Consider the following 25,587-nt stretch of genomic DNA (forward strand, 5'->3'; position numbering starts at 1 on the left):
TTCTGCCCAATGCATCCAACTTCTTTCGTTCTTTCTCTGAAGGAACAGGGTGACATGTCTGCTTTGACTCTGAAGAGGAATGGACAATCATCGAATTTGGAGCAGGGTGACTAAACAAAAATTTCGAATCTGGTGCATGTATTTTGTATAAGGACTCAATACGTTTGGACGTTGGTGGAACTGATGCTGGCTTATCCCAAGCTTCCTTCAATGCTTCTAAATGGACAGGTAGCATCGGTAAGAAGGATCCTGCAGGCAAGTCAGCATGGATCAGGTCATGGACCACGTCCGATAACCTCGGCAAGTATGTGGTTAGTTTTATGTTGAGTATGTTTGCCATGTTCGTGAGTAGATTCAGATAAGCCTTGGATCCCTCAGATGGAGATGGGTCAACTGGTTTTGTAATATCAGATGCCGGTGATGTTGGAGACGAGACTGAATGTGATGACTCAGAGTTTTTGGCTTCGGAGTCCTCTTGGACTTCTACTGGAGTCGAGGGTAGGTCAAGTACTGGTGTTGTCACAGTTAGAGGTTTTGTCACCACGATAGCTTGGTCTGAATGCATGGTATGTTTGGATGTTGAGGGAGCCGGCAATGTCTGCTTCGGTTCCTGTCGGTGTTGATAGTAGGCTTCGTCCTGGTACTGGTGATGAGGGTCTTCAATGTGTAACAATGAGCTTCTTCTCGATGGCAAGGTTGATAAGATTCCTCACGGTACCGAGGTTGGTCACGGTCATCCTCATGGTACTGAGGTTGGTCACGGTACCTATGTCGGTATTCAATGGATGGAGATCTAGAAGGCCTGTAATAGTGATGCCGGTATGGAGATAGTGACCAAGATCTGGACTGGCTGTAATAGTAGTATCGATCTCTATGTCGACTCGGAGACCTTTCTCGGTACCGACAAGCCGGAGATTCCTGATGGAGTGGGGAGACAGCAGAATCCTTAAATGCTCTTGGTGCCGACACCTCACGGAATGAATGCACCTCGAGAAGGTTGGCTCTTTGTTGGATTCGAGGTGATGGTTCCATAGACTCCGTGGCTAAGATGTCTTCAGGCAGGGACTCGTGAATGGATGGTGACCGGGATCAAATCCGTATGATCTTGTCAGCAATCACATCAGTGGGCATCAAAAGTTCTGGTGGAACAACTGGTGCCGTAGATTTCGGTACCAAGGTTGTAGTCATGGTGTCAGAAGCTCTAGGATCCGACTGGGTCCTCGAAGTCGACTTCGATGTTCTTGACTCCTGCTGTCGCTTTGACGACTGTTCCAAGTGATGCTTTTTCTTGGAGTGGTCCAACTTTTTAGTATGCTTGCCGGACTTAAGCTTACTGGGAGCCAATGCCACTGAAGCTGCCGGTTTCGCCACGTCCCTTTGCGGTGTCAGGGAAGGCGGCAAGCTTTGGGACCCAGAAGCGTGGGACATCACAGGCCGCAACAAAGATTCTAAAAAGTGACTCTTCAGCCTCACGGAGTGGTTTTTTCTTGCCTGTTTCCTGAACTGGCTGCAATAGATACAGGTGTCGGTTCTGTGGACCTCCCCCAAACAAAACAAGCACTGAGAGTGACCGTCTGTCAAGGGGATTTTTGTCCCACAGCGAGCACACTTTTTAAAAGTGGTTTTTGGATCCTTTCCTTCCATACGCCCAGGGGGGAGGGAGGGGGGGTTAGAGGGAAAAAAGGTGAGGCGACAGTAAAGCGGGTTATAGGTAAGGCTAGCAAAGTTGAGGAGATGCAATGAGGAAGGACTATCCCGGGTGGCGGTTAGAAAGAAACTGGGTGGGTGGAGTGCCTTCAACTCGCTCCAGGCATGCCCGCCAAAATAAATGCCTAGGCTAGCTTTAAATTCTCCGAAGTCGGGTTCGTTCCAGCGGGAAAGCCCATGTGTGGGACTGCACAGAGACCACGATGAAGATCCTAGGAAGTCAGGGCAGCACAGGGCCTGCAGGCCAGAGCAAGCCAGTTCCACCACACAGCACATGTGCCTTAGTTTCCATCAAACAAAATCACAAATATACCTAATACCTGAAAGCAAGATGTAAGCTGCCCCATCCTACCAACCAGAACACATGCAGGAGGCAAGAAAGATGGACCCCAAAATTAAAAGACTTACGGTACTTTTCTAGTAGACAAAAGAAAGTGCGCAATTTAGACAGAAACTGTATCATATAATCACAACAGGGCTACCAAATTAAACTTTGGAACACTGACCTATTTAATGATTTATGATCAAGCACACACTAAAAGCCAAAATTGTTAGCTTTATTGGTGGTGGTGCTGGAAAGTACCATTAAGTCACAACTGAATTATGGCAATTCTGTAGCATTTTCAAAGCAAGAGATGTTCAGAGGTGGTTCGCCATTGCCTGCCTCTGTGTCACAACCCCGGTAATTCCTTGGAGGTCTCCCATCCAAATACTTGCCAGTACTGACTCTCAATGCAGTCTCAATGCACAGCAGCCAAGAAGGTCAGAGCGCCTGCTCCGGCTGCAATGCCACTGAGGACGTTCTCCGCAGCTGAGAACGAAACGTCTGGAAGGAAAACTTTCTCCAGTAGAACACGGCACTTGAGCCCGAAAGATTCTACAAACCCTAATGAAGTACTGACTCTGTTTAGCTTCCAAGATCTGATGAGATCAGGCTAGCCTGGGCTATCTAGGTCAGGGCACAGCTTTATGGTTTGTTGCTAAAATTATTCACACACCAATATATCCTTGAAAATATACTGAAACTAAAATACACATACAAATCACTTTCTAATGCCGCAGACAATGTACAAGAACATTATGTAAAACAGAATAAAAATCTGTCTTAAATACTTTACTTGATTTTTTTTCAGTGCTCCCCCAAATTTCCTCAATTCTCCCAAAAGCGGAAAGAAGTCCTCAAAAAAATTTTTTGTGTGTGTGAGCCTTCTAATCTCTTCTAGTAGATTAAACATAAAAACGTAAGAAGAGGCCTGCTGGATCAGACCCATAGTCCGTCTAATCCAGCATCCTGTCTCACACAATGGCCAACCAGTTCAGAGCACAACAGGTCATGGAGGCCGAGGCTTTCCCTGATGTTGCCTCTTGGCTCTGGGATTCAGAGGATTAGTGCCTCTGGATGTGGAGGCTTCCCTCAGTCATCATGGCTAGTAGCCACTGAGAGATTTGTCCTCCATGATTTCTCATGGTGAATTTTCAAATTCAGTGCCTACATCAAACCTAACTAAGGGGGTGGGGGGAAGAAATTAACTTTAAGTTACTAGATGTAACCCAAAAGTCCATTAAATGTAATTAAGTGAGGAAAGGAAGGCCTATCAAAAGAGCACTACTAAGAAACTAGAGAGCAAATCCAGCCTACTAGTTTCAGAAACAGGATTCTGAATACCGGGCACAGTAATAGTCCCCAACTGTACCTGATAAAAATCACGAGCTGGAATACACAGTCTAGTGCTAAATGACAGCAAGACACTGGGAGTTTCAAAAGCAGTGCGAGATATGGTATTGTAAGTCTGCTGCAAGCTCTAAAATCCCACTGGGTTTGTTAGAACTGGATTTCTGGATCCCACCCACACAGTGCATCTGTTTCAGTGGAGTGAGCTTGTTAAGGGACTTCTAAGACCTGGGAGCAGAGAAAAACGAGTTATGACCAGAGAACACAAAGCTACAATTCAAGAGTTGGGTTCACTATCTACTTCTTAAGCGTTACGGTCAGGGTCACTGGAAGTAGAAGCACATGAATTCTGAAGAATCACCCCAGACATTACAGAAACATTAGGAGAAGCTGCAGCTGTCAACTCACCTGATGACAACTTCATTTGTGTTGTCCAGTTCCACTACCAAAATTGATGGCGACGTTTCTGCTGGGACAATTAAAGGAGGCACAGTTATATTCTCCTCCGGACCCTTCTCTTGGACTTCCCGTCTGAGTGCAGATGCCTCTTCCTCTGCCACTCGCTTAAGGTCTTCATGCACCTGGATTTTGCCAGTCCCATTCTGATTCTCAGAGCTCTGTTTCGGTTTTGCATAGAGAATTGCCTTTTTGGGGTTGCCAGATACGTAGTCCACAGCGCAGACATCTGAGAGGGTGTCAAGGTGGCTCAGAATGTCTTGGGGAAATGTTGCTTTGTAGGTCTCTTCATACACTTTGGGGAGCGCGTTAGCCCAAAGACCACTAGAGTAGTTTAACAGAATGGCTTCAATTTTTTGCTTGATGTCCCAGTGGGACCCAGTAGGACCCTTGTTCTGTGCAGGCTCTTTGATGATTGAGGGCTGAGATTTTCCTTCCGGGCTTGAGATGTTCTTTGCTGGGAAGAGAAGGACATCCCCCTGGCCTCCAGAGCACACCTTTGCCTTGGGGGAAAGACAAGTGATAATGACAAACATTTGGATAAAGAAACCTGCAGCTGTTTGAACCTAAGAATTTGCTTCAAGTCACCCAAAGCAGCATCTGGGATGGGGCATTTAATTCCTAACCCTGTTCTGCTTTCCACAACCACCATGCTAGGTAAAACAACTCCACGCATTAAAAAACAAACAAACATACAGTTCTCCTTCTGAGGCGGACAGCTTGTTGTGGGCAGTGTTTCCTTTAAGCTGAATTAGTGTGATCTAGCTCACAATTTTTTAGCCTCCAGCTCACAACTTTAATGACAGTAGTTCACAAAGTAGAATTTTTGCTCACAAAACTCCACAGCTTAAGAGGAAATATTGCTTGTGGGTGACTCCTAACCTTCTTGCAGGGAGCCAGAAATACTCCACAGCTTAGGAGCAGTGATTCCGTAGGGTTTTCAAGGCAAGAGACTAATGGAGGTGGTTTAAGCCACTGCTCGTCTCTGCGTTGTGATCCTGGTCTTGCCTTGGTGGTCTCCCATTCAAATACTAGCCAGGGTCAAGCCTCCTTATCTTCTGAGATCTGACTAGTCTTGGCTATCCAAGTCAAGTTTATTCTACTACTTTCTAGGCATAGATTTATAGATTCAAATCTATATTGATATTACACACTTGACAGCAGATTTCTATGGGTTTTTTTTTAAAAAGCCATGTACTCCTTTCAGACAGCATTTCCTATTTCTCCCCATCATCAGCTTGATGGTTTTCATGCTAGAACATATCTCAATACAGTGATCAGGTATGATTCAAAATAACAAGGACACCAAGGCTACAAATTTAAGCATAGTTGGAAGTGTTATTTCAGATCATTTATTTAGGACAGACAACCATTAAAATGTGGGATTCGCTGCCAGAGAAATAAACAGTTTTAAAAGATTAGATAGATTCATGGAAGATACATCTATCAATGGCTACTAGCCATAATGACTGAGGAGAACTTCCATATTCAGAGTCACTATACCTCTGAATCTCAGAGCCAGGAGGCAACATCAGGAGAAGCTCTGAGCCTCATTGCCCTGTTGTTCATCCTCCAGAGGAACTGGTTGGTCAGTGTGTGAGAGACAGAATGTTGGACTAAGGTCTGATCCAGCAGGGCTCCTCTTATGTTCTTATTGTGACAAGCTGCTCGCGCTGTTATGACCAAACCCCACCCCACCCAACACGAACAACAATTACAGTATGATTACATCAGTGATGTGTAACTAGATGCTGCTGACCCAATACTATATCCAACATTTTCTACATTAGATCCGACTGGCAATATCCAATATTGTGAGAGCCTTTTCCCATTATTTCCCCAATTCCAATATTTTTCTCCCTATCCAGAATCATCTCAGGAAGATTTTCACTCTCCACAGATGGCTTAAGGGACAATGGCCCTTTAGGAAAAAGGAAAGTTCCCATAAACTGCCCCTTATTTTCAGTGGGAAGACTTGACTGAGGTCAGAGGCCAATAGTTTCATTAACGCCACTCTTGATATTTAACAAAAATGATAATGCCCTTTCCAATTTTCCAACAAGGAACTGAAATGGTAATTTTGCCAGTGCAACCCCACCGTCCACCAAGATTACGACTAAGACAAACAAAAACAATAGTTAAATACATTCCACCAGGGCTTTTTATTTTTTTTAGTAGGAATGCACAGGAACACAGTTCTGGCTGGCTTGGCATCAGAGGGTGTGGCCTAATATGCAAATGAGTTCCTGCTGGGGGAGGGTTTCTGCAAAAAAAAAGCCCTTTATTCCACCAATGCTTCTGCCAAGGTCAGAATTCACATCACAAAAGGCAAATTTCCAACATCTGTTCAAAACCCTCACAACTTACTGATCCCACCTTTGCTGTATCACAGCTGTAAGCTCTGCATTTCTAATTGGGAATCAGTAAACTGAAGATAGACTTTCTACCACTTTTGATCAGTGCGCATAAATACAGGCAAGATGAAAAATTCAGAAATGCTTTGCTATAGATTCTAACCTGCTGCTACCTTGGATTGCTCAGCAACATTTGTTATGCAAGTATCTGTAAAAAAGAGCTGATACCTACTACACAAACATGAGGCCAGCGTTCTAATTGGGGCAGCAATGCTGGATTAAAGTCCTCTTTATATGCCTCTTTGTACAGATGTGGTATCTTCGATAGCCATATGCCGCTGTTGAATCTGTTCACGATCTCTTTGATTCTTTTCTGAACCTCAGTTGTGCTAGTACTTGAAGGACAAGTAGGAACAGGCTGTATCGCTCGCCTCATTTCGTTGGCATTTGCTGCAAAGAAAGCAAACGCGCATTCTAAGACTGCATTCAGACATCCCTTCTAATCAGAATTAAGGCTGGGTGCAAACTGGGCTACTGCAAGCACCTCCCTCTCTTTTTCCTTGTGTGAAAAATCCCATTCCGATACTAATTCCAAGCATCCATTATATATAGTCATTCAGGTTCATCAGAGCTATCTTGCTCCTCACAAACTGGGTATTTAAACCCCGTTTTAAACAGAGGTTTAGAACCTACGGTGGGGAGGAGTGGGGGATGTATCAGCTCAGCAAGAAGCCAAACCTGCACATATCCCACTTGACTATCGGAAGTGAATTCTGAACTCAGCCTATGATGTGGTCACACTGTTATTCTGGTACTGAAAACCTGTAGCTTCCACCTTCCTTCCCTTTCCTGCAGTCTGCAGGGTCTTACCGGGATCCTCAAGCCCAGCAACCTCTTTTTGGAAATAAGCTATGTTTAAAAATGCCAATGAAAATATCCAGGGGGCTGAGCAAATGAACACATTGATTTCCCCCTCCCCCCTGCTACTAAGGCATCAACACAAACCAGAGCACCACTCTGCTGTTTAGACCTTATGTCACTGTTGCAGAGAAGTGCGTGCGTGAGGCTCTGCCCGTGCAACGTACTGTTCAAGTCACACAGGTTTCTTGACTGATGCGTCGGAAGGTCCTTCTGAAATCGCGGAGGGAGGACTAGTCTTTTTTCAGGTCTTTAAAACAAAAGGGGAAAAGAAAGGAAAAGATGCAATGAACTCCTATCATCTGACTTTCACTCTGAGGTATCAGCCAGCTATGTTCAAGATGAAGCCAGCAGAATATCAAAGACTCATGGGTTCTACAAGCCAGAACAATGAGTATGCTGACTGCTGTGTCTCCTTTCTCTTTCCAACCCTATGCTGATTTGGCATGACAATTTTTATCGCACACAGAACAGTTATAGTGATTCAGGAATTTGACACAAAAATCAAAGAGCCACGGGTGACTTGACAAAACAGTACAGCTGCGTACCTCACCTCAGTCACAGTTTTCCTTTTTTATATATGCCATAATGGCAGAAGCAGTGGACAATAGCTAGCAAAGTCGGATCTTGCCATATTGATCCATGCCGATGGTCACCTCCAGACTGGAGTACTGCAATTCACTCTGTGTAGGGTTACTCTTGGAAACACTTCTGAAACTGCAAGTGGTGCAGAATGTAGCTGCCAGGTTGCTGACTGGAACCTCATGGCCCTGCGGCAGCTGCACTGGCTACCAGTTAGTCTCTAGATCCAATTCAAGACGTTGGCATTAAATGTCAAAGCTCTTAACAGTTTGCGACCCTCATACCCATGGGACCACCTCTCCTGTTACAACCTCCAACAGTCTATTTGGTCATTGTCTAAGGGCCTCTTACAGGTGCCTGGCTCCAGGATGGCTCGCTTAGCTGTCACCAGAGGAAGGACCTTCTCAGTCCCAGCCTGTGGAATACATTCAAAGATGACACACCTGTGCTCTACCAGACTTGCTTAGTTTCCACCGGGCATGCAAAGCTGAATTGTTTCATTTGGCCTTTGGAAGGTAACTATGTGCTTGGGCTGTTTTAATAGCAGTACTGTGACAGACCTTGATATAACTGGAAACATTTATATTTGATCACTTTTCTTTCATTCAAGGTAGACAGCATACCACCTGGCAACATGACTTACTTTAACAAGGTTTACCTAGATTGGTATGGTGACAGACATGTATTTCAGTGGTAATATTTGATATCTGTTTTTTTGTTTTATATTGTTTTTACCTTATCAGTTTTGATGTTGCAAGTTGGCATGAGACCCTTTGGGTGAATGGTAACTAAAAAAAAAATTAATAAAAAGTAAGGGGATTTCTCCATATAAACTCACTGCTAGGTGGCTCTATATTGCCTAATTTTTTTTAAAAAAAAACCCTCCTTTTTAAGTAGGCAATACAACCACACTTAATTATTCAGGGAGTGGGGAAAAATTAGGCTGCTGCTTTTAGTTCTCATGGCTTCCTTCATGCTACCCAAGGCTGAATCTAAACACATGGCAAAATGAAATAGTACAGACAGGGGGAATACCATTTTTTGATGTTCCCTTGTGTAAATAAATCCATGGAAGCAAAAAGGGAAGAACAGCAGGGACTGTGCTGTCTCTGATGTGCTCATTTTCAATGTACACGAATGATTCTATGTGAGAACACTGAAGAGTCATTCTTCCCCAGTCTCCAACCTATAATGGGAAGAGTCCACTCTAACAATTCATTCTGCTGGATGAAATGACAGCTAACACTGAGCTGTGGAAAAATGGAAGACAGACATCTGGGAATCTTGGCCAAGAAGAGAAAAGCCCCCGTTTAGTGTTTTCACTTGTGATGTTAGGTACCTATCCAATGTCTCTCTCCAATGTTATTATGCCTGCACTTGTTCTCATACCAAATCCAAATGTGAGTGCGTTTTGCTCTTTTTAATAGATCTAACTACTCCACCCAGTGATGCATTTTCCCATGCCAGCTCCCCTGCTTTTGAAAATTGTTATTTCCCAGGAAAATGCTAAAGCATTGTTCTCCTGGTGGCATCCTCTGCTACTTCAAGTCAATGCTCAATTACAACAAGCCATAGATGCACAACAGGGGGATTATCAAGGCAATCGGAGCTATTCCAAGAGGCTTAGGCTAACCACAGTGATGGGCCAGCGAGGCCATTATCTGAATCATGTTTTGATGACCCAGTAGAGCAACAAACAATACAGGAAGAAAAGTGATGGTGCAGCAGCTGAGCTTGCCAACCTGGGACTTCAGTTAAAAGGCTGAGGGTGGGGTGTGTGTGTGTGTGTGTGCTGCAACATCAAACTCTCATCTGCCTTCATTCTGATTGTGTGTCCAAATTATTTGACAGAAAATAGTATTCCAGTTTTTTTTTTAAGTACTTTAAAACAGGTCATAAACATTCTAAGAGCCTATTTATGCTCAGCTTTGCGAGAACATTTTACTACCTCGCTCACTCACAGTAATGAAAACAGACACACAAAAGCAGACTTGGCAAGGTTTTGTCACCTGGCTGCCATCTTCTAAGGCTATTTACAAGTAAGCTGGGGGATGATACAGTTGGAGCCATCAGGATAAACCCACCAAGCTTAGCACCCGGTTGGCCTGGAGTCACTCCCAGTGAAATAAAATCTTATGTATCTGCAATTAGAAACAACAAGGCTCCTGGGGGAAAGCACACTCCCCCTGATATGCTTAAAGCCTTTCAGGATTGGCGGGCACCAGTTCTGACTAATTTGTTCACCCATATTGAAAGAATAGGTAAATTCCCTCAGGAATGGACTTCCTCTTTCGTTCTACCCATCCGTAAGAAGGGGGAATGAAAAGATCAGCCAACTATAGGCAAATAAGCTAACTCGAAGTTATAGGATAATTCTGTGCAAGGCAGCTCTTTTTAAAACCAGAGTTGTGGATGTCTGAAAGAAATTTGCTGGTTCCAGAGCAAACTGCATTTAGGCTAAGGCATTCAACCTTAGAGCACTGTTTCCTATTATAACACTTTATTAATATGTGGATAGACTATCTAGAGTAGACAACCGTATGTTCCATTCACTGATCTTAAAACAGCTTTCAATTGTATCCCAAAAGTGCCCAAAAGAGTAACTGAATAATTTGTATACTGAAGACAGGTTACTAGAACATATTAAAGGACTTGATACCGACACCACTCTTAAGGTTAGACTAGCTATTCATGACCAATCCTCTAATACTGTTGTAACTTCAAATAGAGTGTACCAGGGTTGTCCGTCTATTTTTCAATCTTTTTATGATATTGTTGAACACCCTTCAGGAGCACAATTTTTCTCAGTCAAGCTCAGTAAGAAGCCCATTTCAATACCTCTTTACACTGATATCCCACACACAAGAAAGCTGCTGAAACAGTTTAGCCTTTACTGTAGAAATTATTTATTACATGTAAATTATGACAAAACATGGATCATGGTCTTGAGCAAGAAGGACCCATCTCCACAGCTTGACAATGGATAGGATCCCATTAGAGCAGGCAATCTCTTTCAAATATCTAATGTTAATCTTCTATCATTCTGGCTTTTGGTCAGTACATATTGAACATACAAAGCAGAATTTCAAAAAGATCATGTTTGATATCCTCAGATTTTATAGAACAAGAGGAGGCAATTAGCACCCCCACTTTTGGAAATCTACAGAGCATAGGTACTTTCCCAGCTATTATACGGAAATCCAATCTGGGGATTTGGAAATTTGTAGCCACTTGAAATTATTCATAATAAATTTGCCCTCATGTTATTAGCAGTCCCAAATTCAACAGCATCAGCTACAATTAGATCTGAATTGTCCTAGCCTCTAATATCAACTCTAATTCTCAAAGGTGTCATTAATTTTCTGCCCACTTTGGAGTTTTTTAGCTTTGGCTTTTGACAAAATGAAATGGAGAAATCATGTATTAAATGTAGTAGCCAAACTCAGTTTCTCAGAAGAATATCTAAGAAGGCTAGAGGTTTTTTTGCAGCCAAACAATAAAACAAAGACTGTTGGATATAAGTGCTGAAGCTGATGCTGCACTATCAGGCCCCTCTAGAGTAGCCTTCCCTTTATAGGCAGCTTTCTCCTATTCCATTAAATCTTCCAAGATATTTTATTGACCTATTAAATTTGAGCTTAAGAAGGTCTTTACTAAAGCATGATTGGATACCTTACCATGAGCAACATTAAGCAATTATTACAACAATATCTTGTATAATGGGTGAGTCTGCTCTTGCGAAGACTTGGCACACATGATTTTTTGGTACCCAAAACAATACCCAAGTTAACCAGGATAATCATAATGCTTCAAACTTGTAATATTCCTCATAGACTGAAATAAATGAGTCACATTACACATGGCAAAATTTATTGCATTAGTTATAAAGATCCAGCCAAAACTCTAATGCCAGTGCGGCTGATAGTTATCTTGCCCACTTTGGATCTTTCCGTGCTATTGTAGGATCAGTAGTTCGTTGTTAAACCTTGCCTTTTGTTACAAAGATTCATATTTGTTAATTATATATTAGGGTTTTTTTTAGATTTTAATTGATATTTTAAGTGTTCTAAGATGTCTTGTGATTGTTTTTCTTAATGTCATTTGCTGTGGCTGTGAGCTAATGCAATAAACCTATTTACAAACACTGCTAAAGAGAGAGACAATTCTATCAACCCCCCAACCAGCTATCAGTTCTCTGAAATACGCACTTTTTAAATTTTTTAAAACCCTGAAAACTCTCAATTAAGTATCTTGTTTACCTGCTTTTTGAAAGAAGACTTCAAATATAAATTGCACACAATACCCTGTTGTTCAGGCTGGTATGAACAACACAACATGGTGTGCAAGCTTTTACATTCTCCAGAATTCTTATTTGGCCTCTATATGGGTTGGCTTTTTTAAAGTGTGTGTGTGTGTGTTTTGCATAAAAGATTTTTCCACACCATGATTTTAAGACCTCAGCCTGCATACTGAAGAGAAAGCTCTGCAAAAATCCTAGTCTTCTAGGAACACGGAGGAAAATACAGAGTGATCCAATTGAAAATATAACCAGCGGGTTATTTTTTCAGTGAGACAGCATTGTTTTTTTGCTTCTTCTTAAGGGGACAACTTTATACTACCACACTCTGTACTTTATGGAATCAGTAGAGCTTTTGATGCAGCATTTCAGTCAAAAGGCCTAAAGATCTTAGCTTGAAAGACACCTCATCTTCATTTTTAACATCTAACCTGATCAAGAATTCTGAAAAATCAGATCTTAAATCAAAGGCACTATATGGGTTTTGGAGTCTGATATGGACTTCATTAGGATTATGTCATCATCTTTTAGACTCAGAAATATTTCCCCCCTATTTATATGTTCCTTACCTTTAATAAAGAAGTGTAATAACACCGCAGAGATGGAACAGAGTTCTCTTATTACTTTAGACATCAACCCATGAAATAGAAGACATAAAATTTCTCTGTATGCTTCATTTACTAAAATGTACAAAAACAAAAGTGGAGGCCAAAAGGGAAAAGATGCATTCATTGCTCAAACGGTTCAGAAATCCACTGGTACCTTTAAGACTAACAAAATGTTATTCAAGGTATAAGTTTTTGGGTGCATGTATGCTTCTTCACATATCTGAAAAAGAGCACATGCACACAAAAGCTCAGAATAAAACTTTGTTGATCTTAAAGGTGCCACTGGACTCAAACTTATATTGCTTCAGACCAATCCAGCTACCACCTGAGTTTAAAAGTAATCTAGCTTTTCACTGAGATTTATATTCAGCACATTTGTTCATACAGTCAGAGGGCAGCTTTCTCCCCAGTTGCAACTGAAAAGCTTAATGTCAACCACTTTATACTCAACAAATTTCTTAACCCAACTCTAACCTGTTCATCACTGTCGTGTGTCCTTGCATTAAGACTTCTCTTGGTTCAGCTGGAGGCACAGAGTATGGCATACTGCTCATACTAGGTCTAACAACGCCGTGGCTTCCCCAGCTTTGCATCTGTGACACCACAGACCTCTCACTGTCTCCTGCTGGACTCATGAACGCAGGCTTCCTCAGAGTGCATTTTGGCTTGCCTGTAATACAACAGAAGGCGAGAAGCCCGTCTCAACTTCAGTTTTTTTATGCATCTCAACAGACTTTCTTAGTAGCACCAGAAAGGTAAAGCAACATGCAACCAGCCAGCATATTTAGTGCATGAAGTGCCATCAAGTTGCTCCTGACCTACAGTGACTCCAAAATGTACTACTGGTAACAGCCTTGCTTCAGGTCTTACAAACTTGCCATGGCTCCCTTTGCTGAATCAATCCATCTCATGTTGGATCTTCCTCTTTCCTAGCATATTATTTTAGTATACACGGAAATTTAAATGGTTCTCATCTGAGCCCATTAGGGGAGGGTGGGATATAAATCTGATAAAATAAAAATAAATAAAATCTCACAGACCACACACATCTCACACATGAAATTGATTTTTTATATAGTTTGTTATGCAGTCAAAATAACTTTCAGAAATACTATCAACATATAACCATCCCTTCCTCTCTCAATAACGTGGGTTTCACAGCAACCTAAAAGTTTTAAGGCGTAAGGATGGGCATGGACTGGAAAAATGGTGGTTTGGATGGTTCATTTGTTTGCTCGAATTGGTGGTTCGTTTGATTGCCTGAACCATTTCATTGTTTGTGGGGTCCCCAGTGAGCTCCAAAGGCATTTAAAATGCCTTCTGAGCTCACTTCCCCTTGAGCATGGTCAGTTTCAGTCCACTGAAACTTCCTTTCCCCAGCAGGTGATCTGCAGTAGGCCAATGCAGGAAGTGAAGGGGAGGGAGAGTGGGTCAGTTTCAGCCCCCTGGGCTTGGAAGCCAGGGAAATGAGGCCGACATGCTCTACCTTCCGTTCCCTTCTCTAACCGACCTGCTGCTGCAGGCGGGTTGGTGATGCTAGATAACAGCCAGATGGCTGGGGGGGGGGGGAGGGGGAGGCATTTAAATGCCACTCCCTCCCTTCTCCAGCGACAATCTCTCCATTGTACCCTATGGAGTCATAGGGTACAATAGAGAGATCACACCGCTGCTGTGGCATGACTCTAGAAAGGTTTAAAGTTTCTCTGGAGTCATGCTGAAGTCACAGCAATCTCTCATTGGCCCATAGGGTACAAGTGAGAGAAATCTCCCCTTCGCTGTTCCCTTCCCCAGTCAGCCCTAACAGGCTTGAATACAAACCTAACAGGCTGGCTGGGGAAGCAAAGCAAGATCAGGGAAAGGTCTCCCTGCAGGCTCAGCAGGGGTTCCAAGGGAAGGCAGCGTGAACTGCCTTCCCTCCCGAGATTGACTTCCCTGAGTGCCCTGTGGCCGCAGAGGCTTGGAGGGAGAGCAATTTAAACTGCCTTCCCTTGGCTTCCCCAAGTGCTCTGCGGCCACGGGGCACATAGGGAAGTCAATCCCAAGGGGGAAAGCAGTTCAGGCTGCCTTCCCTAGGAGCGCCAGCGGAGCCTGCAGGGAGATGCCTAGGAAAGCTGAGGAACGGAGGGCAGGCAGCTTAGACTGTCTCCCCCTGGCAGAAACAAACCAAATAACACCAAAGCCTGTGAGTAGATGAGGCTGCAAGAGTGACTGCCCCATGCACTCTACCACTACACGACACTGTAACTTGTATTTCTAACCACTACACGACACAATAACTTGTATCTCTAACCACTACACAACACTGTAACTTGTATCTGAATTTAAGATGGCCCCATCTTCTTGAAGGCTTTTGGGGGGGGTATACCCTAACCCTTCTTTCCGGTAAACATGGCACTTGGGCACAGTTACAAGATTCGACTGCTTTCTACAACATGAACTGCTGCAGCGTTATTTGTCATTCATTCAGTCAGCAGAATTCCCACAATAGATAAACTCCATTGTTGATTAGTGCAAAGTTGATTAAATCAGCATACGCCCGGGTGGCAGTTTCCAGCAGACCAGCTTACCCACTAAGGCCAGTGGAGCGCATCTTTTCAGCCTCATCCTGCAATTCACTTGCCGCCCTGTCTTTTTTCTGGAAGTCCTCTGGCGGGCTACGAGTTGAGCGATCCCTGCGGTTTCCTGGCAAGCCACAGCATAGCAAGTCACCTGCTCAGGAAAGAAGAAGCCAACCTTATTTCCACCCCACATTTTCAGGGAACAAACAATGCCGCTATTAACCCTCAAGGTCTTCATGATTCATCATAGGGAACAAGTGTCCACAAGAGCAGCCCTATGTCCTCTTTGTATGGTGGTAGCTCAGAATTTTTACTTATATAACCCACCACGTCCCTGTGATTGGCATGCTTCAGTGTGGTACAGGCATGCACCAAAACCAAGCATCTCTATTGATACAGACAGACAGGAGTAGAAAATCAGTTGTCTCTATAGGCTTCTCTCCAACAGCAGCCTTGACAAACAGCCTCATGAAAGCGGACAGGCTTGCTTTCTTGATGATAGGCAAAGGTGATGCCCTTCAGATATCCTCCATCCCCAAGAACGGTACCATGACTAAAAAGGATCTCACTTGAATGGGAGAGGCACGCAGAATTCTATGGAAGGCCACCATAAGTAGATGTTGATCAGAGTGGCAAATTTCATGTAGATTTCATATAATGCCTTTTATGTACAGCAAGAGACGGAAGAGGTAAGGAATGCAAGGAGGAAATAATGAAGGATGAAGTGGTTCGCTGGAGAGAACTGAAGAACCTTAAGAGTAAGGTCAACATTCACCCAAAGAAGAAAAGGCTTACAGGAAGTGCAGAGATGCAGACTGGTTGAAAGATATCTGTGGTTTATCCTTCAACAGCAAATAAGGGGAACAGGAGTAATTTCGTGTTTGGGTTTACTTGTGCTTGTAATTGTCAGTAACTTAGCATTGGCTCTGTTTAAATTTATTATTGACTAGCAACACAGCTGCTTAAGTGAAGATTGCTTGCCACTCTATTTCTTTTCTTGCAGTACTGATCAAGAATCACTAGCGCAAGTAAAAGCAGGCATTTTAAAAGTGTTTCCAGATGGAGTATTTGCCTCAGTATCCAAATGGCAGAGTGCATTTCCACCCCCTCCACATGCACAGGTGCAATTAGTATGGCCGGCGCTTCAGGAGTAGGAAAGGTGCCCCTCCAGACACTTCACGGTCATATATTTTGACACACGCAAAAGAACACGAGTCGAATTAATGTTTAAGTTTTTTAAAGAGCCAGGCACCCCACACTAGACTCACTTTCCTGACAGCCTCAAAGCAGAGCTGGAGAATGTCTCTTTAAAAAGGAGAGAGAGCGCCTGCTTTTGCTCAAAACCAGTGTGGAGAGAAGTGCTCCTGCTTCCCCCACCATGCCCCAATTTCAAAGTTGAAACAACACCAGGGAGTGGGAGGGGGAGTTTGCCTTTTTCTGCAACTGGACATATATAAAAAGGTAACCTCACACAGTAACTTAAGATGGATTGTACTGGGGCAACACTGCCATTTTTACAGCATTTAATGGAAGGATGATAGATGGGTCTCTACTTAAAAAAAACATATTAGGCTCCATGCTGCTACTTGGATCTTAAAATAAGTTCAGGTCCAAAGAGGTAGAAATTTTAAATACAAGCACTAAGCAACTCAAGACAAGAGTTAATAGGATGGTCAAACGTTATTTCTCTACTACATTAGGACATCTGCATTAAATCCTAGAGATTTTACAACACCAGTGTGGTGTAGTGGTTAAGAGCAGCAGAATTTAATCTGGAGAAACTGGTTTGATTCCCCACTCCTCCACAGCCAGTTTGGTGACCTTGGGCCAGTAACAGTTCTGTCAGAGATTTATCAGCCCCACCTACCTCACAGGGTATCTGTTGTGGGGAGAGGAAAGGAAGGCAATTGTAAGCCACTGAGATTCCTTCAGGTAGTGAAAAGCAGGATATAAAATGGGTGGCCAAACTGTGGCTTTTACACACATACTGTATAGCTCTCAAAGCCCCCACCGCCCCTTCGGCCAGCTTGGAGAAGGCATTTTTCTCTTTAAATCACTTCTCTAAGCCAAGCCACTGGCAGCTTGGAGAATGCATTTAAAGTTAAATTTGCTTTCTTTCCACTTCTCCTTTCCTTCCCCATCTATTTGCCTGTCTTCCTTCCTTGTGGCTCTCAAGCATCTAAAGTTCATGTCTTGCGACTCTCAAACATCTGACATTTATTCTGTGTGCTCTTACATTAAACAAGTTCGGCCACCCCTGGTTATAAAACCAACTCTTCTTCTTACATGTATAGCTGTAACATCAATACCCATGACATAAACCTCAATTACAAAAGACACAGTTTGCTTACCTCCCCAGTTCTACTAGTATCAATCCTGACAACTCTAGGAATGCTCCTCAGGTACGCTTCCAAAGAAGGGTGCCCCAGCAGTTTAAAAGGAATCCAGTCTCCAGTTAAAGATTTATATTCCCCTTGCACACGAGAAAAGGGTACTCCATCTTTATGGGACTGGAGAACAGCACGAAGCATTTTGGCAACTAGATCTGCTTCCTGCATTTTCACCTGTAACACAAAGGTAATTACATTCAGGATTCAAAGTGGGATTTATTTGTGGGATTTGCAGCGTTAATAAGCAAGAAATCCAAGAGTAGTGAACCCAGCAATGACAGAACCAACACTAGCTAAACAGAGGTTAGAAGTTCTCAAGAAAGAATGCTAAAACAATCACAGCTAACAAAACAGCTTCTTGACTTTGGCTGCTGTAGCAAACAGAAAAAACACTTTGGTTCAGATGAGCAAATACCTTGCCAGACATTCCCAACAAGGTGCAAGAGAGCCAGCGTACAGCAGTAGTCCGCATATATTCAGGCAACAGAAATCCAGGTTCAAATATTCAGCAATGAAGATCCTCGGGCCAGTTTGCATCTCTCAGCCCATCCTGTCATATAAGGTTGCTGATGGGATGGAGAGGAATATGTTCACTCACTACCCCGAGTTCCTTGAAGGAAGGGCAGGATTTAAGTACAGTTGTCCTTAAGGAAAGGCATATGTATTGTGACTACACAGCAGCCTCAGTGTTAATGGGCATAAAAACCATTTTGGAATTTTGACTGTTAAGGTTATTCTCTGGAACTCCAAAAAGAATTATATGAAGGGAAGAAAACATCTAAAAATATGCTCTATTTTCTGACACACATGAAAAGCTACCTAATAAAGCAATGCATAGTCCATTCTAATCCGCCAATATTTGTATTTTGTACAGTCATCAGCACTTGACTCAACCTTAGAGGAAAATTACCTACAATTTATGATTTGGCTACACAAAGATGATTTGCACAGGTTGTTAGGGAAGCGCAAGTGTTATTTTCAATGAAAACGCACTGCCTGGGTAGCCTATGTGAGCACATGAAACAGCCATTACGTCTTCTAAATGAAGCAGGCTCATTCTATAAACTTCCCTTGAAGTCCTAGTCTGCTTCCTTGTGCCTCTAATTTCTCTGGGTTATACACCATACTTACAGGTACAAAGGACTGCTTGAAAAAATGCATTTCTCTTCCAACTGTTCCAATACAGATTTGACTCCACAATGCTGCAAGGGCAATGTACCACTTTGGCCACCCTCTAAGTCAGTAACTTTGACTGTATGCTTTGAAATACTGCTCCCATGCCATAAGAAAGAGGCAACAGGCTCCAGTGAGCTCTAAGTATTCAGATGAGGATGCCTACTGCATCCCTGGGTTCTCACTCCCTTTTGTTCTGGAGGCACACCTAGAACTCCTAAAAACAGGATCTACCATTTTTGATTTTACACGCTCTGAAAGTGGGCATGTGAACATGCCTTAGCTATCAGAAGTTTAAAGCACTGTTCTTCTTTAAATGTTTCAGAGTTTTCCTAAAGCTTTACACACTTTTCAACTGCCATTAAAGTAGCAAGCCTTGCCTAAACACATTTTAGTGTTGAAAGCACAGGTTTTGTTAGAAGCAGAGGCAGCTTTTGCCCACTAGTTAAATGCTGATAATCATTCCCAGACACATCAATAGAAATGTAGCTTAGTCTGATCTTTAAAGGATTAAAAATCATTTTGATAGGCCTATTCTTTTTACAAGAACGACATTACTTAACTAAATGGCAAAGCAATTATTTTTCTCTTCTCTGTGACATTAAATTATATTTTTTACAGAAGGAAATTTCATTGCTAAAATCCTACAGGCAACTGATATAAGTGCCAGATATTTTTAAACACAAAACTATTCAAGTAGTTTCCATATTTGGAGAAGAAGAGTATAGGGAGACTATTCCCTATAACAGGAGTGGCCAACAGTAGCTCTCCAGATGTTTTTTGCCTATAACTCCCATCAGCCCCAGCCAGCATGGCCAATGGCTGTGGCTGATGGGAGTTGTAGGCAAAAGACATCTGGAGAGCTACCGATGGCTACCCCTGCCCTATAAAATTACTCACAACTAAGTTCTGAAGCACAAGAATGACAGGGAAGACTGAACTACTAAAAAGGGTAGGAAATCTCTGCAGAAAAGAAAAAAGAAGGGTGCTAGGTACCAGAGGTCAGCAATTGATAATGGAAAAATACTGAAAATGCATATATAATAATCACATCACAAACACTAAATTGCAAAAATCTGAGAATTATAATTATAAAAAGAATGAAAAATTAGATTATAAGAGTTGTAAGACACAAAATTGTGCCACAATGAATGTTATTGTGGTACAATTTTATGCCTTATAATCCTGATAATCTAATTTTTCATACATGTTACAATTACAATTAATTCTCATCTTTTTGCTATTTAGTGTTTCAGACTGAACAAATAACCAACATATTGTTCCATAAAGTGCTGCACCATTTAAAGGAAGACAAGATTACTCAGAGATCACTGGCCATGATAATGCTGCAGGCATTCAATCCTGTTTCCTGCCATGCAAACAAGCACTCCACTGAACAAAATGCAGTGTGGAGAAGAATATAAACTACACGTCCATGTGGTACACAGCAGAACCCATAACCATCACTTTCAAAATCTTCAAGAGAAACTGGAGGCAGAGAACTAAACCAAGTTGAAGCAGTTCCTAGCTCTGGAAACGCCAGGGATGCATCACCAAAAATAAGCTTAGTCAGCACGTCGCATCAGAATAGAACAGCAGGTTCCCTGATTTTTTTTAAAGAAGCCGCTCAACACAGGCACAGAATTCATAGTACAGCTCAATACTTCAACATTACCCATACTGTTTAACCTTGTAAACAGAGTGGTCTCATTATTGCACCTGTGGCACAGTAATAACACCTCACACCCAGAAGCAAGTTTTTTTTTTTTACTATCTATTGCTGTAAAGAAATCAGACAACACAGTAACTGCATTAAGGGGGGGGGGGCTAATACAAGCCTTGAAAGCAGTTTCCTCTGCTGCATGCATGTTCATGGAACAGTTTTCTGAGTATGTTGTGGAAACAGAGCACCAAGTAACACCTGTGTTCTTCCTAACATGTCCTGCAAGCATCAACTGTGTGGATGAGAGATAAGCTACTTTAATAATGTCAGGGAAATGCTGAGTGGCTTACTGCTGACAAGCAAAGAACAAGATACCACCAAGGCACCCAGCACCCCAATCCTAAGTGAAAGTGGATAATTGCACCTCTCCCTTAAAAGCAAGATCAACAATGATCCAGAGCAAGAGGGCCATTTATACTACATTATAAATATCCAAAGAAAACAGGCACTACAAGTTCATTTTATGCGGTTTGCCTTGCAATAAACTATGTGTCTTTGACAAGCTAGGGGCATTTGGCCTCAGCCCTACAATTGCAATGGGGAAGGGGACAATATTAAGCTACTTTACAGGACTGGTGTGCGAATTAATGACGTGCCAAAGTGCCTCAGGCACTTCAAAGTGCTTCCTAAATCCCAAGCATTTATTTTTAATCAAGATGTGAATAGGACCAATGGTAACCAAGTCAGTCAGATTTCATGGCTTTGGATCATTGCAGCAAAGTGACTTACAGCTCCTGTGTTCGACACGTTACAGCGAGAATCCAAAACTAAGGGGCCACGAATTCTAGCAATCCCAGGTGAGCTTAGACATTCACCAACACTGAGGTGTACGGTAGCGAACACAGGTGTTGTGAGCATTTACTGGTATATATGATAAGCCTGGGCATTCACCGAACTTTTCTGCTTGCTGGACGTATGGTGGTAATAAGCACCAACATTCACTACTGGGACTGCGAGTGCTTCCGCTGTCATTTGACCAGAAGACATTTCTCCCCTTGCTTGGTACCTTTTGTATAAAACAATAAAAAGAAAGCATTTCCTCCCTTGCTTGGTACCTTTTGATTAAAACAATAAAAAGAATGCAATGTTCATGAATTTTTTTAGCCTCAATACAGCAAAAAAAGGAGAGAGAAACCAACAGTGCAATTCTAACCAGAGCTACACCTTTCTAAATCCACTGACATTAATGAACTTAGAAAGGTACAGCTGTTTAGGACTGCACTGTAAAAGGGAGACAAGTCAAAAAGGCAGATTAAGGGGTTCAAGGGTCACTCTTGGCAACAATGAAGATGCCTATTTCTTTTCCCCGCATATAGGGAATGGCATCAGGGACTACAAAAAGAAATCCAGAATAGGAAACCATTACAAAAAGGAAATCAAGCTTTCAAAAAGTAACATTTTACAAATTTATTTTAACTTCTATTAAAAATAAACAATGCTCGTGTGGCACAGTTCTTAATTTGCCAAACTAGTATCTAGATAAGGTTGCAAGTATGGATGGGCACAGAACGGGAAGACCCGGTTCAGTTTGGCGCACGCAAAGCTGGGGGCCCCCAAACCAAAACCCCTGCTCAAAACAGTCCCCTGGCGACATGATTGTGTCACTTCCGTGTGGCCCCCAACACCACCCAGAAGCTGCGTGGGCAGGTTGTGGGGCCGAACAGCAGAAATGAACTGAGCAGAAGCTCACGGAGTGTTCCAGGGAAGGCACTTTTTCAAATCTCAACCTGGGGTTTGCAAACTGGGCAAAGTCTGGCACAAACTTTGGTTCAAGTTGTGCTCATTCGTGGTCGCAAGATCTTCCCTGGCCCCCACCAGGGTAGGTGAGGTGGCAAGGTTGTCAGTTCCAGGAGATTTGGAGATGGAGCCTGGAGAGGGCAGGGACCTCAGTGGGGTTACAAGGCCACAGAGTCCACCCTCCAAAGCAGCCATTTTCCCCAGGGGAACCGATCTCTGTAACCAGCTGATGACCTGTAACTCCAAGGAGATCCCCAGATCCCACTTGGAGACTGGCATCCCTAGGAGACCCAGTTTCAAATTTCCCACTTGCAATGAAGCACGGGTAACCCTAACCCAGGGGTGGCCAAACTGTGGTTCTTTCACATATTGCATCATGGCTCTCAAAGCTCCCACCACATTGCCTCTTTAAATCACTTCTCTAAGCCAAGTCAGCTGGTGGCTTGGAGAATGCATTTGAAGTTAAAGTTGCTTTCTTTCCACCTCTCCCTCCAACAGCTGATGTTGATGTCTTCTGGCTCTCAAACATCTGGCATATATTTTATGTGGCTCTTATATTAAAGCAAGTTTGACCACCCCTGCCATAACCCAATCCACTGTCCGGCGAACATACTTCTGTGAGGCAAAGCGACCTCACAGGGCTGTTGTTTGAGGGAAACACTCGACAGAACCACATAAACCCACCCCGAACTCCTTAGTGGTGCTGGGGGGAAACGCAATTAAAACGAGGGAAGAAAATAACGGGCGCAGTCTGAACGAATGCATTTTTACACGCCCCCTCCTCCAGATTCATATTAACGGAGGACGCTTAGAAATTATTGCTCGAAGGTGCAACCGTCCCTGGAATTAAGGCTTCGCTCCCTTGCGGAAGCGCACGAAGAACGCCCATTGATAAATAAATGGCCTCAGGAGGCTCCCTTCAGCCGCTCTCCCAACCCGAAAGGACGAAGCGAAACCGGGAAGGAACGACTTACCCAGGGCCACGGTGGCCCCCCCAGGGGGCCCAGCCTGCCTACTCCACTCGCGAGGTCCGTCGGCCTACCGTCACCCGGGGAGGAGCGAGGGGCAAAGGGACGGAAAACCGCAGCGGAGGAAGCCGCCCTATCACACACACCCCCTCCGCCGTCCTCCCGCCCACAGCGCTTCACCTCAACGGCGCTTCCCAGCCCCGCCAAGCGGCCCCGCCTCCTTTCCCTCCGGCCACGCCCACTCCGCCGCACAGCTTAGCTAGGACAGAACGGCGCGGCGCCTGAGGGACCAGCCGAAGCTTTAAGAAAATAGAAGGGAGGGGAAAAAAGGCTGCGCATGCGCCTCCAGGCCGCAGGCCTCAACTGCTGTCCTCCGCTCACAGCCACGCCCTTTCTTCCCTCCTTTCCCCGCCCCCAAAGTGAATCCCGCCAATCGGGTCGCCGGGTGATGAGAGGGGGGGAGAAGATAAAGACGCTCGAGGCAAAGAAACGGGATGGGTTGCTAATACCCCTCCCTCTTTTTTTTTTTAACCCCTACGCGAGAGAGTGGATTTGGGAGGGAGTTAAACGGAACACGTACCAAAGGACGAGAAAAGGTGCGATGGGTGGAACGGGCCACTTGAAGCTGCGGGGGGTGGATCATTGGAGGGACGCGTTTTTGCAAGACTCTTTTCAAGTCCCTGCAAGTAGAAAGTCAGGGCAACAAACAAATGGGAATAGGGAGATTTTTCTGCCTGCTGCGCTATGATTCCCCCACCGTTCCTTGAACATATGAGTTATTCCAGCGAAGGAATATTCAAAGCTCGAGTCCACCCCCTGCTATTCAAAGTTGAGCGTTCCATTCTGTTGCTTATGGGTTCTGCGCGCTAATTCTGCGACCTGTGCAAATCCAGGCTTTGTTGGGCCGAAAAAAACATGCAATAGTTGTAAGGATAATGGATTCAATTGATTGGTTGGTCTGGTGAATGGATGCCATCCCGGTTGCATGGCGTGGGTCTCCAGTAAACTTGCTAGCAAGCTGTTAAGTTTACAGTCTTTGGCATCTTGACTTGATAATGTTGTTTGAACCAGAATCTGATTCTAATCCTACGATTTTGCAATAGGTAGGAGCAGGCCCGTAGCTAACCAGGGGCCCACGGAGCCTGGCCCCCCGACAGGGTTTTTTGGGCTCCTCACTCCCATCCCAGGGTGGCCCCTCTCCCTACCATTCCTGTGCAATTTAATGGCACAGGAGGGGCACCCAAGAGCATCATATTGGCTGGCTCTAAATAGAAGAAGATATTGGATTTATATCCCGCCCTCTACTCTGAATTTCAGAGTCTCAGAGCAGCTCACAATCTCCTTTACCTCCCCACCCCCCACAACAGAAACCCTGTGAAGTGGGTGGGGCTGAGAGAGCTCTCCCAGAAGCTGCCCTTTCAAGGACAACTTCTGTGATAGCTATGGCTGACCCAAGGTCATTCCAGCAGCTGCAAGTGGAGGGGTGGGGAATCAAACCCGGTTCTCCCAGATAAGAGTCTGCACTCTTCACCACTACACCAAATCGGCTCTCACATGTGGGGGGAGGAAGAGGGGTGGCCCCAGCCAGCTTCCTGCTCTCACCTCCATGCCCCCATCTCCCCCCATGGCCATCTCCCCCCGTGGCCCTCTGCCTGGATCTACTGCTCCATAACCAATCAACTCCAAAACATTGGACTTTGAATAAATCTTTACTACTGAATTAGTAAAGTGTTTTTTTTTCCTGTTAGCCATACAGCTGACCACTGTCTGGAACAGATTGCCCGACAAAATGGACCAATAGTCTGACCCAGCACAGCTCTTCTTATGTATCGGTATTAAAAATCATCAACATAATCTCTGCAGAAACTGTCACATGCTCCCTGCAAGGCCATCACAACTGCAAAACTTCTTCACTAGGTGAAATGTTACACCTAGATAGAGGATTAACAGGGTCTGTGGGCCAGTAGAAAGAGCAGGAACGCAGTGCTGATGCATTCAAGTTGTCCCAGAAGAGGCTATGCATGATCTTTTCCCATGTGCCATCTTTTACATTAATTACAAGGACATTTGATAAAACACATGTAGCATCAGCGGTGGGGGGGGGGGGGTGGAGCTGTTGGAAATTGCCTCTTTCCCATGGAAATCCACTCTTGTGACTCAATTTGTCCTGATTCCAGAATATCTGCCCTATCCTCTCCCCCCTCTTTTTTTTCATTTGCAAATGACTCCACTGAATTAAGGAAGGGGTCCACATAGGAAAATCCAGGCAGTGAATGATTGTGATAGTACAATATCCTAACAGTGCTTGGATCTTATTAGCACAGCAGTGTTTTGTGGTATTATCCTAGCTCAGCTTTCAGTACAACTTTGGAGAGGCGGCGTATAAATTCCATAAATAACCAATTCTTGGCCTTAGATTGTTACCTGTTTTCTCTGATCAGTGA

General features: G+C 43.8%; 1 protein-coding gene across 2 annotated transcripts in view; it reads right to left on the minus strand.

Annotated features, from left to right (window-relative positions):
• Nucleotides 1-23,413, minus strand: part of TDRD7 (tudor domain containing 7) — a 48,475-nt gene extending 25,062 nt beyond the window's left edge. The window contains exons 1-7 of one of the 2 annotated variants that reach the window (XM_060237000.1): nucleotides 23,150-23,413; nucleotides 17,504-17,716; nucleotides 15,162-15,303; nucleotides 13,069-13,264; nucleotides 7,275-7,357; nucleotides 6,422-6,639; nucleotides 3,788-4,338 (exon numbers count right to left, since the gene is read on the minus strand). In XM_060237000.1, coding sequence (XP_060092983.1) covers nucleotides 3,788-4,338; nucleotides 6,422-6,639; nucleotides 7,275-7,357; nucleotides 13,069-13,264; nucleotides 15,162-15,303; nucleotides 17,504-17,710 — 1,397 coding nt within the window. In that variant the 5' untranslated portion in view covers nucleotides 17,711-17,716; nucleotides 23,150-23,413. Of the gene's footprint in view, nucleotides 1-3,787; nucleotides 4,339-6,421; nucleotides 6,640-7,274; nucleotides 7,358-13,068; nucleotides 13,265-15,161; nucleotides 15,304-17,503; nucleotides 17,717-17,957; nucleotides 18,131-23,149 lie in introns of those variants that run through there. The other variant, XM_060236999.1, reaches the window with a different exon arrangement.
• Between the last annotated feature and the right edge of the window lie 2,174 nt (nucleotides 23,414-25,587).

This window comes from Heteronotia binoei, chromosome 4 (assembly GCF_032191835.1).
Source record: "Heteronotia binoei isolate CCM8104 ecotype False Entrance Well chromosome 4, APGP_CSIRO_Hbin_v1, whole genome shotgun sequence".
In the NCBI taxonomy this organism is placed as follows: Eukaryota; Metazoa; Chordata; class Lepidosauria; order Squamata; family Gekkonidae; genus Heteronotia; species Heteronotia binoei.